Source organism: Passer montanus, unplaced genomic scaffold (genome assembly GCF_014805655.1).
Source record: "Passer montanus isolate IOZ18808 unplaced genomic scaffold, ASM1480565v1 scaffold1, whole genome shotgun sequence".
NCBI classification, from domain to species: Eukaryota; Metazoa; Chordata; class Aves; order Passeriformes; family Passeridae; genus Passer; species Passer montanus.
In genome coordinates, this window is record NW_024356504.1 from 22020476 (window position 1) to 22035096 (window position 14621).

The window sequence follows — 14621 nt, forward strand, 5'->3', positions numbered from 1 at the left end:
CCCAGCACAGGCAGGTCACCAGCAGAGCAGGGTGAGGGAAAAACCATTGTTACACACATTAAACACACTCTGCAGCAATGAATTCAGCAAGGAAGATGTAAAAGGTAGCACTCATCCACCTAAGTGTGATACCTGCTCCTCCAGGGTTGGAAAAGACAGGATCTTCACCACTCTGCTTGTCCTTTGAATGAAATTCAGTAAAACTGTTGGCCAGCTTTCACACAGGGCTATGGAGGAACCGTGCACAGAATTTACATGACAAAAATAGTGAGTGAAAGTAGAATTGGTAAAAACTTGCTTGCTGCCAAGAAATACAGCAACTTGTTGCCTGATTTTAGAGCTATTACTAAGACTATGTGCAAATATTGAGGGAAAGTCTTCTGATCTGTGTTGCAGACTGCATGTAAATACAGTCTTCAGCTAATTGCCTTGGAATGCCAGTAGTCTTTAAAACTCAAAAAAACATATGGCATTGAAAATTAAAGTAATTCTTGTGTGCAAACTAGGACGGTGTACTATTTTTTCATAATTTTTTTAATGCAACATTAAAGCCAGACTCTTCTCTGGGTCTTTTCCAAAATGCCTTTAAAGCTTCAGGTAGGCAGAATATTTGTGGGTCTCTCATGGAACTCAGATGCTGGGTATTTAGATAGAGGGGTGTGTTCAGTATTCAGTATTGCCAGGACTGCATCTTACTAACGTGACATTCACCCTTTTCTTCCCAAAGAAGATAATTATTTTGCATCTTTGACCAAAACAGTGAAAATTTGATATTTAAAAATGGGTTTTTGGTATTTTTAGGCCAAGTATCTTTTCAGCCTGCTGAGATTACAGCTATCTGATGGCATCCTGGTTTTTGTCCAATTAGAAATTAAGAGGGCCTTGGTATTAATTTCTTTATACCTCAACTGTGAGTGAAAAAGCTGCAGTTTTCTTCCAGTTTAGTAGAAAACCAAACTAATAATGTAATGAAAGATAAAACCCCATAGAAATCAAATAGGAATGAGTGAACTTCTATCCCTGGTTTTGTGGTACAGGAGATAAAAAAACAGCTCTGGTTAAATATTGGTGCTTCAAATTTGTAACTGAAAATATTTTTTCCTTGCCATTACAGGATAAGAAGGCTTATCTGGATGTCATCCACACCTACATGGAGGTCCATGGAACTGTTCATGGCACAAGCACCATGTACATTCCTGGTTATGTAAAGAACCATGGGATACTCAGCGGGCGGGATTTGCAGTTTCTGCTGAGGGAAACCAAAGTAAGTTTGTCAAGGAGGAGTGGTGGCAAAAAATATCTCCAAGTCGAGGGTGTCTGAAGTGCATGCATTTCACCTCCTATGAATAAGCTCCTCATTTAAAAGCACTGGAAAAAAATTATCATGTGTAAAGAAGCTTAAGTTGTGTTCTGTGTGCCAAGAATACATTTTTCATCATGTCTCCGTTTGGTGGATTGACAGCTCATATTAGAAAATTGGGATGACAACCTACAGTCCCATTTAACAACCAGCTTGAGAAACAGGGATAAATGTGTTTTTCATTTTCTTGAATGTGATATTCAGCCCAAGGAGATTATCAGCTGAGAATGTGCTCTGTTTGCCATGGCTGAGGTCAGGGTTAGGTAACCCCCAGCCGCGCGCTTGCGGTGCCCTCGCGGTGACTCCAGCCCAGAGCCACCCTGCTCTCTCAGGGACAACAGCAGAGCTGCTGAAAATGTGCCATTCGTGTCCTTCCCCTGCCTCAGCTGGGCACACAGAGTGAGCACAGGAGCGTGGCTTTTCTGGTGTGCTTTGCCTGTGGCTCCAGAGTCAAGGGCACTCAAGATGAGGGACAGATATGCATGGAAATAAACTTCTGTCCCCACAGTTTTGTTGGGATTCTCTGCCCTTCCCAGAATCTTTGTGGTACTTTACAGCATTCAAACACTTACATTTAAATAGGATGTTTAACTTCAAGTTGGTGAAAGAAGGGGGTTGTATGTTTAAAATTAGCAAAATCTGTGAAAGTGCACCGCTGTTGATAGTTTCTTGCTGTGCACTTCCACAGAAAAATCTCTTTAAAAAAAAAAAAAGGAAAAAAGCAAGCACCTCTTAGGCTTCCCACACAACTGCAGAGATCTCCTTTTTGAAGTACTTGGGAAAATAATGGTAATTTGACATCTCTGTGTGACAGCTGTTGGTAAATTATGAGTTTTTAAATGCAGCCACCGTGTGTATGTACTTGATGCATGCAGATACACATAATGTTGCATATTAAAAAGTCAACATTTGCTTTCGTCACAGATAATCTGAGATTACACAGCTTTTGCCTGTGTGGAGTATGAAATCCCTGTGTGGAGTATGAAAGCCCTGTGTTAATCATAATGTGGAAGAAAGTTGACCTTGTAATAACCCCAGGCATGAACAGTGACTACCTCCTAAAAAAACTACCTCCTGAAAAAAAAGAATGTGTTCCATTCACTGAAATAGTAAAATAAACAAACTGAAATAGTAAAATAAACAAATGCACTTCCTGTAGAATTACTGAAGTCCCTATACAAGTGCCAGTCCATAATAATAGTTATGTTTAACTAAGCCTTTCTCTAATTTTTTATCAGCCATCCTGCATGTATCACATTTAAAATCTTCTTCCTTTTCAGTATTAACTAGATATCTCATCTAGTTGTTATAGGTTATATTTGCTGTGCTCTAAGATGCAATGTAAAGACACATTCAATTTAGGACAAATTCAGGTTGATACCTTCATGTTACACAGTTTAGTTGTATGGATTTTGTGACAAAGGAGGGAGCAGACTATTTCCACTCAGATTTTGAGCAGTCATTGCAGCATCAGATAGAAGAGACTGTGTTGGGATTATGAAGTGCTCCTGAGATAGTAAATTGCTCATTTTTCACAAAAAGTATCTGGTGAAAACCATGGAGCTGTGCTGTACTGTTGTCAGGGTCCTAAAGCATTTCAGATTTTAATGATTTTTATTCTGTTGTTGTGCATTGGTTATGGTTGGTTTTTTTCCTTCATAACATTGGGGAAAATAATTTTCAGAATTTGCTGCAGTTCTTAGTAGATGGCACTGAGAAAATCACTGATGTGTTTCAGAACCCTGTATCAGGAAGTCAGGGTTTTAAAAATTAAATCTGCAAGCAGTATTTTTATATGGCTTTTCTGAACTTTTGTTAGCAGGTTTGCAAATTTCAAAAGCTGTTTTCCTTTTAAGGAAATTATTTATTTAGGATACAGCCAGGCTAACAAAACTTTGCCCTGATGATAAGCTGTTAATAGTCCATCTGCTTCTCCTAATACAGAAGTATTGTTAGGGAAATGAGTGCAATGTATTTCTGATTTTGCAACGAAATGAAATTAAATATGGCTTATTGCATCATGCATTTTGCTTATTATTCCTGTCTAACACAGTTTCAATATATCTAATTGAACAGAAAAAGCAAGACAGCAGCATCCTGGGATTGAAAGTGGAAACTGAGATCTCCCATCTCATTTTTTTGACATTTCAGTTGGAGGGGGATTGGGGTGGGTGGGTTTTTGGGGTTTTTTTGCTGGCTGATGCTTTGTATCTCGTAGGTACTCTGGCTGTTCTGCCTCAGCATGTGGTTACCTGTCAGTGTTGATCAACAGACACACTTGTGCAAGTCTTCTTGCTGCCTGCATATCCACAGTTCCAGATTCTGATACCCTTTAAGAGGCAATGCTTGAACACAGCTTAGTACAAAACACTGCTCACCTGTCACCAGTGGCCATCTGCTGCCTCTGTGGGTCAATTGTGTTTGTATCAGCTGGATCATGGATTGAATTGCTAAAATAAGTGCAGGTTTCTCACAAAAATCAAGGTGACTTTATGCCCAGAGGATCCCCGTGTGTGTGTGCACATGCATGCAGTGAAGCTCAAGGACACTTTTTAATCATAATCACTTTATTCACTAGGCAGCATGGCCAGATTAATTTAGTCCCTGATTAATTTAGTTGTGGGGTTTTGTCACCAGACTGTCCCTGTGCTGCAGGTGTGTGAATAATCAGGGCCATAACTCCTGGCTGGGAACATCTGTGGGTATAATGCTTGTCTGGAGCATCGTGGGGAGACAGCAACCTTTGTCCTTAAACTTCCAGAAACCTTCAGATGTGTTGAGACCATGGGCAAGAATTGTCTATCATTGGTTGTGATTTCAGCACTGTGTTAGCAGGTTTTTGTTAGGTCAGCTGACAAATGTTCTGGTTTTCAGAAAGGGAGAGCTAAATAATAATTTAACAAATCACATGGTTCAGTCAGAAGTGTCAGCTTCACTTTCACTGCTTCACTTTGTCCTTAGACAGCAAAATACCAACAGGTGGGGGCTCAGTCCTGTGATTCTTAATCAGAGCTTTGCATTCCCAAAATGTCTTTGGTCCTGCAGTGGGTGGTAGGACACAGTTATTCCGGGCAGTGTGCAGCTGCCATTTCGTTCTGTGTGTGCTGTAAGGCAGCACAGTGCAGAGGGAGGGAGTTCTGCAGGCAGGAGGGGCTGTTTGAGATTCATCATGGCTGCTTCAGCTGTGTGGAGCATGACAAAAACGAGCCATGTCTGCAGCTCCTAATGAGGAGATGCAGAGCCATTCATCACGCTGGAGGAGAATGGGGGAGGCGAGCTGGCAGCCTTGCTGCCAACTCACAGGGCCCCTTGCCAAGTGGGCAGCTGGAGGACTTGGACCAGCCTCTCTTGGAGGAACCAGTGTTCAGTTCTTGAGAAGTATTTCTTCTTTCGAGAAAGTTTCAGATGCAACTTTTTCCTTCAAGTCGCTGGGAATTTTTCAGAGAGTTCAAATTTTTTTACAAAGTGGGTTTTGTGGTTTCTGTATGGGGATTAATAAAAGTAGGAGCAACACCCTGCTTACACAGACACAGGCAAACAAACTTTGTTTTCATATTGCCTTTTATGAAGGAATATATATGTACACTTCATAAAATCAGCTGAAAATATATTTACCTTGTGTGATTCTATTCTCAAGCTGTTTGAATCACAAAAGGATTGACTTTTGCAGAAAGTATTTTGTATTGATGAGAAGAATACAGCAGGATGGTTAACCTTTGCTACACTCCTTCTGGAGTTTAGAAGAGAATATAAGTTGAGTAAGGAGGTATATTAAAGTATATATAAACCTACCAACCTGACAGAATAAATTGAATAAAGTGCAGTAATGCTAGAAAAGGGAGAGAAGATAAACACTCCTGTGTGTGGAACTACAGCATTTACTCTCTGGAGTATGAAAATTTTTCGTAACTATTCAGCTAGTCATAATGACAGTCAGTGAAGTAAAGCATTCACTCTTTATTTTATGCTTTTGGATATGATTTAGGAAGAATGTTTACTTACTTGTATTAATAGTAGTCTGATGTGGTGCTGTAAACTCCACCAGAAAAGAAACCAAAACATACTTCTTTTCCTGAGAGGGGTTGTGAGTCACTTTTTGTGTCAGAGATGTCTCCACTTAACTACTGCACTGTGAGAGGCCCCCTTACATTGCAGCAAGAAGAGTGGTGTCTTGGCTGGTGTGATGCTGGGTGGCCAACTCAAAAGTTCTCAAAAGTCTGTCAAAGGTTCAGTTCATTACAAAGGTGCAGAAGGTTCCTGAGGAGCCTTTGTTATGAAAACCAAACTATTAAGGGTTTCAGTTTTATTCAAGTTGAGCCCGTGATGTTGCAGACACAAATCCCCTTCTCTGCTCCATGCAGACCTACAGGCACAGACACACTGGGACAGCAGACCTTGCTAAAAAGGAATGGGTTAAAAAAACCCAACCCCACACTGCTGTTTCCATGATCACTCTGCTCCTGTATTTGTTGGCACTTATCTCTTTTAGATAGACTTTCACAGTGCAGCTTCCTGCTGGCAATCACCACGTTCCGTGGGGTGTCAGCTTGCACAGCCAGCTGTGCCGTGTGCCCACTTACAGCTCTCTGGGAAAAATAATGGATTTTCCTTTCAGAAGCATTGGAAAGGTGAGAAGAATGCTCAAAAACAGATTATGAATTTTTTGCAAGCACTAATCAGCCAGTAAAGCATAAAGCAATTCTCTGCCTAGCAGTTCTGCTGCAGCAAACAGAGTGAGATCAGGACTAATATTTTTAGCCAGGTGTTCCCACTGTGGTGTTGCCAACACAGACACATTTGGAGTTTTGCAATATGGATCTTCAGCCCTAGGGTGCAGGTGCCTTTCCCATTGTGGGCTGGGTTACCAGACCTCCATCTGATGAGAAATTACCCCAAGAGCCACAGTCAGCACCTGCAGTGTTGGAGGCAGCAGTGCACAGCTGCCTCACAAATTAGGGAAGCACAGCCTGGTCTAAATCTTCACCCTGTGGGACAGAGCCTTGTCTTCTCCATGGCCTCATCTGTACTGAGGATGATGTTTGCTTCACTGGTACCTGAAAATGGTTGGCTATTATTTCTACTTTTTTATTTTTTTCAGTTCTTTTTGAGTTAGTGACTTGCAGTATTTGCTGCATACTCTTAGGAAGTACCTTGACAGATTGTTTTAGCCTTTCTGGAAATAACAAACTGTATGTAATTCAAAGATTAGCAAATGAGAGCATTGTGAGTTACAGAAAAGGCCTGTGTTCTCTAATACTTGCTCTTTTAATCATAATGAATGTGACTTTCTTGAGGCATGTGAGATATTTCTGTTTTGCTCTTTATATCAGACAAAAATACTGACTCCCTAACGAAGGAAGGTTAATTGTAGAGACACTCACGGAATGGTTTGGGCTGGATTGGACCTTAAACATCATCTGGTTCCACCCCCTGCCATGGGCAAGGACACTTCATAAGGGACAACTTTCTAGAGAAGGGTCTGGACTGATTTTGGGAATTTCAGCTGGTTTGATGATGATGTGAAGGGCTGAAAGAAGGATTTGAGGGGCTGCAGGCATCTGTGAGCCAGGCTGCAACCTCAGGCAGCACACACACACACCCTTTTCTAGGGATCAGACACATCCTTCTTCCTTCCTTCAAGGGAACAGTGCTGCTTAGAGGTGAGCTTGGAAAATGGATGGGAAACAGGTGGTAAGCTATTTATTATAGATTAAGTGATGGCAGTGCTCTCTGTGCTGTCAAAACACAAGCCCATGTTTCTTTTCCCATGGAGCTTCCTCCCAAATAAATGGACCAGTCAGACACAGAACTCAGCAGTGCACAGCAGCAGTTTATTAAAAAAGTGCAAAACTAAGCAAACAACCCAGCATTCCCTACATAACAGACAAACACAGGATCATAGGAGAATTGATACTTCAGATAGGTTTAATTGCTGGTTCTCAGCTGGTCTTCTGCCTGAACTAAGGAGTAGTTTAAATAAATAATATTTTATGTGCAGACTGCATGAAATGGTTTTATATTGCTAATTCATTATTTTCAACAGATTACCTTTTTGTAAATTCCCTCTTTGAGATTATATGTAGTATGCCTTCCTCTGACTGAAAGCTGGTATATTTTATGCCACATATAAAACCAGAATTTATACAATTTGTCTTTAGTGGAAAGAGCTTCCAGATCTTTTTATTATGAGCCACTGGAGAGTTTCTGTAAGATTTAAATCAGTGAGAGAGTTGAGAAACTTTTTGCAAGTGGGCAACTTCTTTAACCTGAATATTGAGAACTGAAATTACAATATTCAGCTCCATGCAGTGCAAATTGCATGTCCCCAGCTATGCTGAGAAGTGTTAACTTGCCTTTCTAAAATGAGCCAACTCTGAATTTATCCTGTTGTTGCCATGGGTTGGGGAGGATTGATGCTGCAATGCCTCTGCACGACAGGGCTGACTACAGGCTTATACATCAATGTTAGGATCAGCTCCTAGGAAGAGCCTCCAGCTGTGAATGTTCTGTTACTGGGATTCATTTCCATGTTGCAGAAGATTTAATGCAGAATAGTATACCTTGACCTCCTTGAATATGTGTCCTGATTGCATGACTCTCATAGTTATGAGGTTGTGCTTTATTTTCCTGATAAAAGCAGCAGATATATATAGATATATATACATATTGTTATGCAGCAGTACTGAGAAATTGTTGTTCCAACTCAGAGCTTGTAGTTCTCCCATTATACACAAACATTCAAATGAAGGTGAAGAATCCCATATTTCATTTTCAGCGGGTTTTGTTGTGTTTGGCCAGGAAAGGGGGGGTCAAGATTTTTTCAGACAACTCCAAAAAAACATTAAATGTGTTTTCACTGGAGCAGAGCAGTGCCTTTTCTAGAGCACCTGGAATCTCAGCTGGTAGAGGAAAAGCTTTGGGATGGATTTTTGCTCTGTCTTCCCTTGAGCCTTCTGAAGGATGAACCCTCTGAAGCCCCTTTGGGCTCTCGCTGCCTCAGTGAGCTGCTGTTTGCTGCCACCTACCGTTTTAATTAGGAGGCTTAATTAGTGTACCAGGAGCGTGTTGTGTTGGCAGAGGCAGCAGCTTGGCTGGTTTGGGAGTCGGGAAAACACTGGTGCAGCTCTTGCTGCTTTAGAACCTGTGCCTGTAGGAAAGCCCCAGCAGCTCCACTTCAACGCAAATCAAACCCCCAATTTTTCCCCCTGCCCAAAAAGCATCCCAAAAAGGGTCTGTTGTTGCCTCAGCTCCATGAACCACCTCAGCTCACTACAGATGATGATTGTCAAATGTGTTTTACAGGACATTCCATTACTGCTTGGGTGGGAGGTGGTGAGCTGTTGAATTTCTCCCATTTCCTTCTTAACATTGCATTTCTTCAGGCTGGTGCATTTAGAAAGGGCTTTTGTTTCTTTTAAGCTAGCTCATAGCTTTCTGTGAATAACAAAAATTAAAATATCCCTTGTTTTGTATTTTTCAGCTGTTTGTTGGTCTTGGATTTCCATATGAAGGGCCAGCTCCCTTGGAGGCTATTGCCAATGGATGTGCTTTCCTAAATTTAAGATTTAACCCACCAAAAAGTAGCAAAAACACAGATTTTTTCAAAGGCAAACCTACACTCCGAGAGGTAAGCTCTATCAGTCTTGATAATTTTTTTATTGAAAATGCTTGTGGGTTTCCTTTTAGTAACAGAGTGTAGGAGAAATTGCATTCATGTTCAAGGTTTGTTGGCAGAGGTGTACAACTGCTTTTTTCTTTAGTCATTGAAGGGGGTATTAGTCCTTGTTTTTATAGGACAATTAAAATGCTGTTAGCACATTTCAGTCTTTACCTCTAGATGTGCATTAGGTTCATTCTACTGCTTATTATTGAAATATCATAAACTGAAGTTTCTCTTGGAATCCTGATGTTCTGCCCGGGAACAGATCATGTTGTTTTGATACATCATTTGAAAGTGTTTTTATTTTGTTGAAGAAACAGACATTGCAGTGTGCTATGCAGGAAGTAAATAGGTGTTTAAGCAAATTATGAAAAGAGCACTTCTGGGTGGTTGTGTGTGTTTTGGGATTTTTTTTCCTTCAGAAAAGACCTGTCCAAGGCACTGTTGAGTTAAGGTATTAATGGTCTCCTAGCGTGGTTGTGGTTAAATGCTGAAGGCTTTTGCAGAACTGACTCTTGAAGAAAACAGGAAAACCAAACTCCAAGCTTTTAAAACAGTCAGTGTGTTTAGGCTCTAGTGAGAGAAGACTGAAGCTAAGTAAACTAACCCCTCATCCTGGCACTGACTTTGGAATATTTTTCTTTTACTCAGTGTGGGTAAAATTCAGCCTATACTTGTAAACATTTAATAGTCACAGAGCCATTTCTGACATCAGCACTCACGTCTGTGGCCATGGCTTGCTCAGAGGTGTATGTACACATATTCTTTATGTATTTACATTAGGGGAAAGCTCTCAGGTAACATACAGATGGTTCAGGTTATGCTTGGGCCATATAAATTGTGTCCTGAGCAGCACCAGCTGGTTGATAAGCAGAAGACAGTTTCCCATTTTCAATCAGGAACATAAATTTCTTATAATTTTATCATCCACAACTGTAATTGCCTTTCTTGTTATACACTGAATTCATGTCCTGTACAAGCTGGAGCTTGCCTCTTCTCTCAGTGTGTTTTGCCAACAAAGGAGACGGCAATAAAGGGAATAAAAGCCTGTTTAAAATTTTCCTTGGGCTTGATACCTTTCAAGACTTTTCTTCTGTGACATTTCCAGTTGTTCTGTGCCCAAATACCATAACTGGTCAGGCTCAGTAAATAATCTGAACCCATCTAGGTGCTTCATGGGAATTTCAGGGCTTGGAATGCCATGATAAATCCTGATGGCATGTGTCAGCACTAACAGAAATGCTGTGTACAGAAAAATAATCCCTATTGACTGCTCAAGTCCAGAGTATATCATATATAGCCATTTATTGCTGCCTTCACATGGCCTGCTGACCTGTCCTGAGACTAACATTTTCTGTGCCTGGTCTTCACAATTTAGATCCAAATACCAGTAATCCATATGCTGGCTCTTTGGGATTAAGAAAACCCTTAAATTCTTCTCTCCATTCTTCAAATGCTAAAGAAGAACAAAAAGAGCTTGTGTGGTTCTGTGACTTGAGTATCCATACAAGAATTGGAAGATCAAGTCTGTGTTTAGTGGTTTTGTAAAGCAACTTTTGCAAGTTGCTATTCTCCATGAGCAAAGTGCATTGGCTATTTTTAATGGGGTTTTTAATAGTGAATGCAACAGTTTCTGGCAGATCAGAAGAGAAGATCAAGTACAGTGTATCTCCTAGTGCAGGAGAAGGTTCTTCCCAGCAGACACTGCTTCCTGCTTCAGATCTGCAAGGTCTTTTTATCCTAACGGCAGCATAAAGAGGCAGCTGTACAAACACTGCCTATAAACATCCTGTCCTGTGGGGGTTTTGGTATTTATTGAAAATGCAGTTTTCTTCTGAGGCTGGTGTGACTTTCTGTAGCTTGTGCTCCCTTTTGTGTGTTCGTGTCGTCCTCACTCCTGGATGACCGGTCACAAAAATACTTATTGAGCTGTCCTGCTAGTTCTGAAAGCAGCTCTGAAGCAGCTTTTCTTAGTTACCCTCTTGGGCATTCATTGATATTGTTTTCTGACCAAGTGGTGAGCAAAATATTGGTTATCACTCTTGGTGAGGTCACGTTACTCCTCTCTCAGTCATGAGAGTCAGAATTCATCCCTGGTTATAAAAATTACTCTGTCTTCACTGTTGCTCACAGAACTCTGGAAATGTTTGCAATTTGAAGGATGCAGGGTGAGGATGACATCTCTGGGAGCCAGCCATGCAGATCTAAGCAGGAATGTGGCAGTGAGAGGTTGTGAAGAAGGAGGGTGGCTCTGTGAATGAGCTGTGGGGAAGCAGGGTCGTGCTGCAAGTAATTTCAGTAAATATCAAGTCTTCTGTGATGTGGGTCTTTGTGAGGATTGAAGCCACAAATCAGAGGTGCACATATCTGCCTTGTGATTTGTGTTATCTGATTTTCAGTTTTCCAGCTAAATTCACACTCTAAATTTAAAGAGAAAATCTGAAAAGTAACTCAGAAGGAATAATGCTGACAGTTCTGTTCTAACTGAGTTTTTGCACTATCTTAGTGCATTTCTTCCAAAAAGTCTGATTAAGAGAGTGAGAGGCAAGGATATCTTTACACATTAATTTTTACCAATATAATTTCTTCTTCCAGTTGACATCTCAGCATCCCTATGCTGAAGTTTACATTGGGAAGCCCCATGTGTGGACTGTGGACATCAATGATCTTTCTGAGGTTGAGAAGGCCGTGAAATCAATTTTGAATCAAAAGGTGAGAAATGGGTCTTCAATTTGCTATCAGCACTTGAGGGTGTAGGATGTACTGCACATACAGTGCTTCCTAATGTTAGTCTAATGAGTGCTGCATTTTGGTAGGATATTGAAGAAAAAATTGTTATTCTGTATCTATGGTATTGAATTTCTCATGTTTTAGTACTGGATATGTCAGGTTCTTGAAAAAAATGAGTGGGTGAATTTGTATAGAAATGGGAATTTCACATGTGAATTATACAGCAATCTGTGTTTTCTGTGCATTCAGAGAGGAAGTTTCATTGTTGATTCTTAGAGCATTGCAGACCCTGCACTGCTCAACTCTGAGTTTGTAGCCTTGAGATTCCCACAGAAGTGTTTGTGCACTTCCAGTGTGGAATGGCAATGAGGGCACTTCAAGGGGGGAAGAGTATGAAGGAATTTTCAAAGGTATCACATTCTGTTTTGTCACTTCAACTTCAGAACTGAAACTTAGTTAAAACAGGAGCTCTGGAATCCCAGAGGATCTCAGGCTTACCTTACATCTGCCACTCTGCAACTCAACCCTGAGTTTCCATAAAGAGAGTCATGGAGCAATTCTTACTGCTTTTAAAAAGGAGAAAAATCATCTAAAACTGCTGATGGTTTTGTAAAATTATTATTTGTTAATGAATTTATTAGTACTTTTTGTTGCGACTCGAGCTATAGTGGAGTATTTGGACCAGAAGCTGCTGCCACAGAGTGCACAACGAAGTTGATTGAAACAAAAACCCCTCTAACCTTAACACACTGTCTCCACAGATTGACCCTTATTTGCCCTATGAATTTACCTGTGAGGGAATGCTTCAGAGGATGAATGCCTTCATTGAAAGACAGGTATGAACTTCTGTTGTGGATGACTCTTGGATTATGTTGGAAAGGGAGGACTGTCTCTATTTTAAAGCTTCTCAGTGTTGCTGCTGTCCAAGTAGGAATAGTAGCTGTGCAGACCTTGGCATTATATGAAAGCAGAAAGGCAAAGCAATTTTTCAGTGTGTATGTGACTTCCTTAGCTGTGTACACACATAAAAGCTTTGGATCAAGAAGGATCACTTAAATACAGAGGTACTTTTTGATGGAATTGCAGTCTCTGGGCAGAATTGCAGCCTCTGGGCAGATTTTTCAAGTATTTAGTTTCAATCAATAAAGATTTAAATGGTTTGGAACCCAGTTACTTAAAGGACTTTTGGTCCCTGGGCATTACTGCCAGCTGAGAGCAGCAGAAGATGTTCAGTTGAGTAATAAACTGCAGAGATTTACATGGGATCCTGGTTTCTAGAAATTGTGTGTTTGTTTGGACTTCTGCCCAAGCCAGATCTGTTGCAGTAGCCAGCTCTGCCTTTTGTTCTGGCTGCTGCAGAACAGAGATAGGGGTAACCTTTATCTCTGCTATGTCAGTTAATTGCCAAGATTTCTTTCAAGGGCACTGGACATCTGTCTGCACTTGTATTTTTGAAGGTGGGTGCTATTAAAGACAGTCCAGAAGAATAACACAGCTCGAGGTCAGGAGGGCAGTTAACACAGCACAGTTATTCCCACTTTCCTGCCAATAAACACTTCAAGCTTTTTGCTGCTGTATTGATGACAAAACCTGTATCACTAATTCTTTTGATTATTCTACCCAAGTTAGCTATAATTGAGAGTTTTTGTCAATCAGGAAGAGATGGAGATCAAGTAAGGGAGAAAAAGAGACAATGAAGAGATGGCACTCATGGCTGAATCCTGTCTCTGCCCTCTGGCCCTGCCCCAAGAGCTAAGCCCTCCCTTGTGCTTCTCAGAAATCCACAGAATATTGTAATTTTGTTCATTGCTTTGACTAATTGTCAAAAGCTGGTGGTGTTTCACAGCTCCCAGGATGCTCAAGCACAATTTTTAGCTGCATGTACTTAGCGCTTTGCCTAATTAACATGTCAGATGAACCAGAAATAAAAAGCAAAAATAAAGATAGAGACCTTATTTTGACGAGTTTGTGATGGAGGGAGGAAGAACAGAGAAAGCAGCATAAGCTTGAAATGGGCACAAAGATGCTGGAATAAAGAATTGGTCTGGTTCAGTGGTTGTGTGGTTGCTCATGACAGTGGGACCTTCAGGGGACTTTTGATGTGAAGAGATGAGGCCAGGCCCAAATTATTTGGTCACCTTTTGGTGATTTGCCAAATGTTAAAATACAGTCTGGGTATTGTGAAATGTTGCCTGAACCCATCATAACAAAACGTGATCTGTCACTGCAGGATTTCTGTCACGGGCAGGTGATGTGGCCCCCATTAAGTGCCCTTCAAGTCAAAATTGCTGAACCTGGAAAATCCTGTAAGCAGGTTTGTCAGGAAAGCCAGCTCATCTGTGAGCCTTCCTTCTTCCAGCATCTTAACAAGGACAAAGCTCTGCTTAGGTAAGTATTTCTAGCACAAATATGTTGTTTGGTCTCTTTATTGAGCTGATTTTTACCACACTTGGAATTTAAAGCACAAGTTCTGTGAGAAGGGAAGGTGGGGAGAGCAGCTCTGGCTGCAGCAAGCTGTGAGTGAGGGCTGGCAGTGCTTTGTGGAGTGTGTGCTGTGGTGGCTGCTGAGAGCACCCTGCCAGGCACACAGGGGGCCACAACCCTTCTGTCACCATTGTCCTGGGTTCAGAATTGTGAGCCCTGGTACACTGCAGGTGTTGGTTGTGTAAAACTCACCAGCTGTGCATTAAGGAAAGGAATGCTGCTTTCAGGTGCTCTTTGTAAATATGTCTGTGTTCCTCTCAGAGTGAAAACAAAGTCCTCAAAACCAGGCTCCCATAAATGGTTGCTGGGGAATCTTCTTTCCAGGTTTTCCATCCCCACTTTTTGCTAAATTACATTGTCGAAGATTTTGGGGTTTGTATTTTCTTT

The 14621-nt window shown here is 41.1% G+C and overlaps 1 protein-coding gene across 1 annotated transcript in view; it reads left to right on the forward strand.

Moving 5' to 3' along the window:
* The window catches only part of MGAT5 (alpha-1,6-mannosylglycoprotein 6-beta-N-acetylglucosaminyltransferase), an 83575-nt gene that overhangs the window by 61098 nt on the left and 7856 nt on the right, over positions 1–14621 (forward strand). The window contains exons 12-16 of the mRNA XM_039702336.1: positions 1115–1264; positions 8841–8987; positions 11616–11732; positions 12512–12586; positions 13981–14138. Of these exons, the coding sequence (XP_039558270.1) occupies positions 1115–1264; positions 8841–8987; positions 11616–11732; positions 12512–12586; positions 13981–14138 (647 nt within the window). The remainder of the gene's footprint in view (positions 1–1114; positions 1265–8840; positions 8988–11615; positions 11733–12511; positions 12587–13980; positions 14139–14621) is intronic.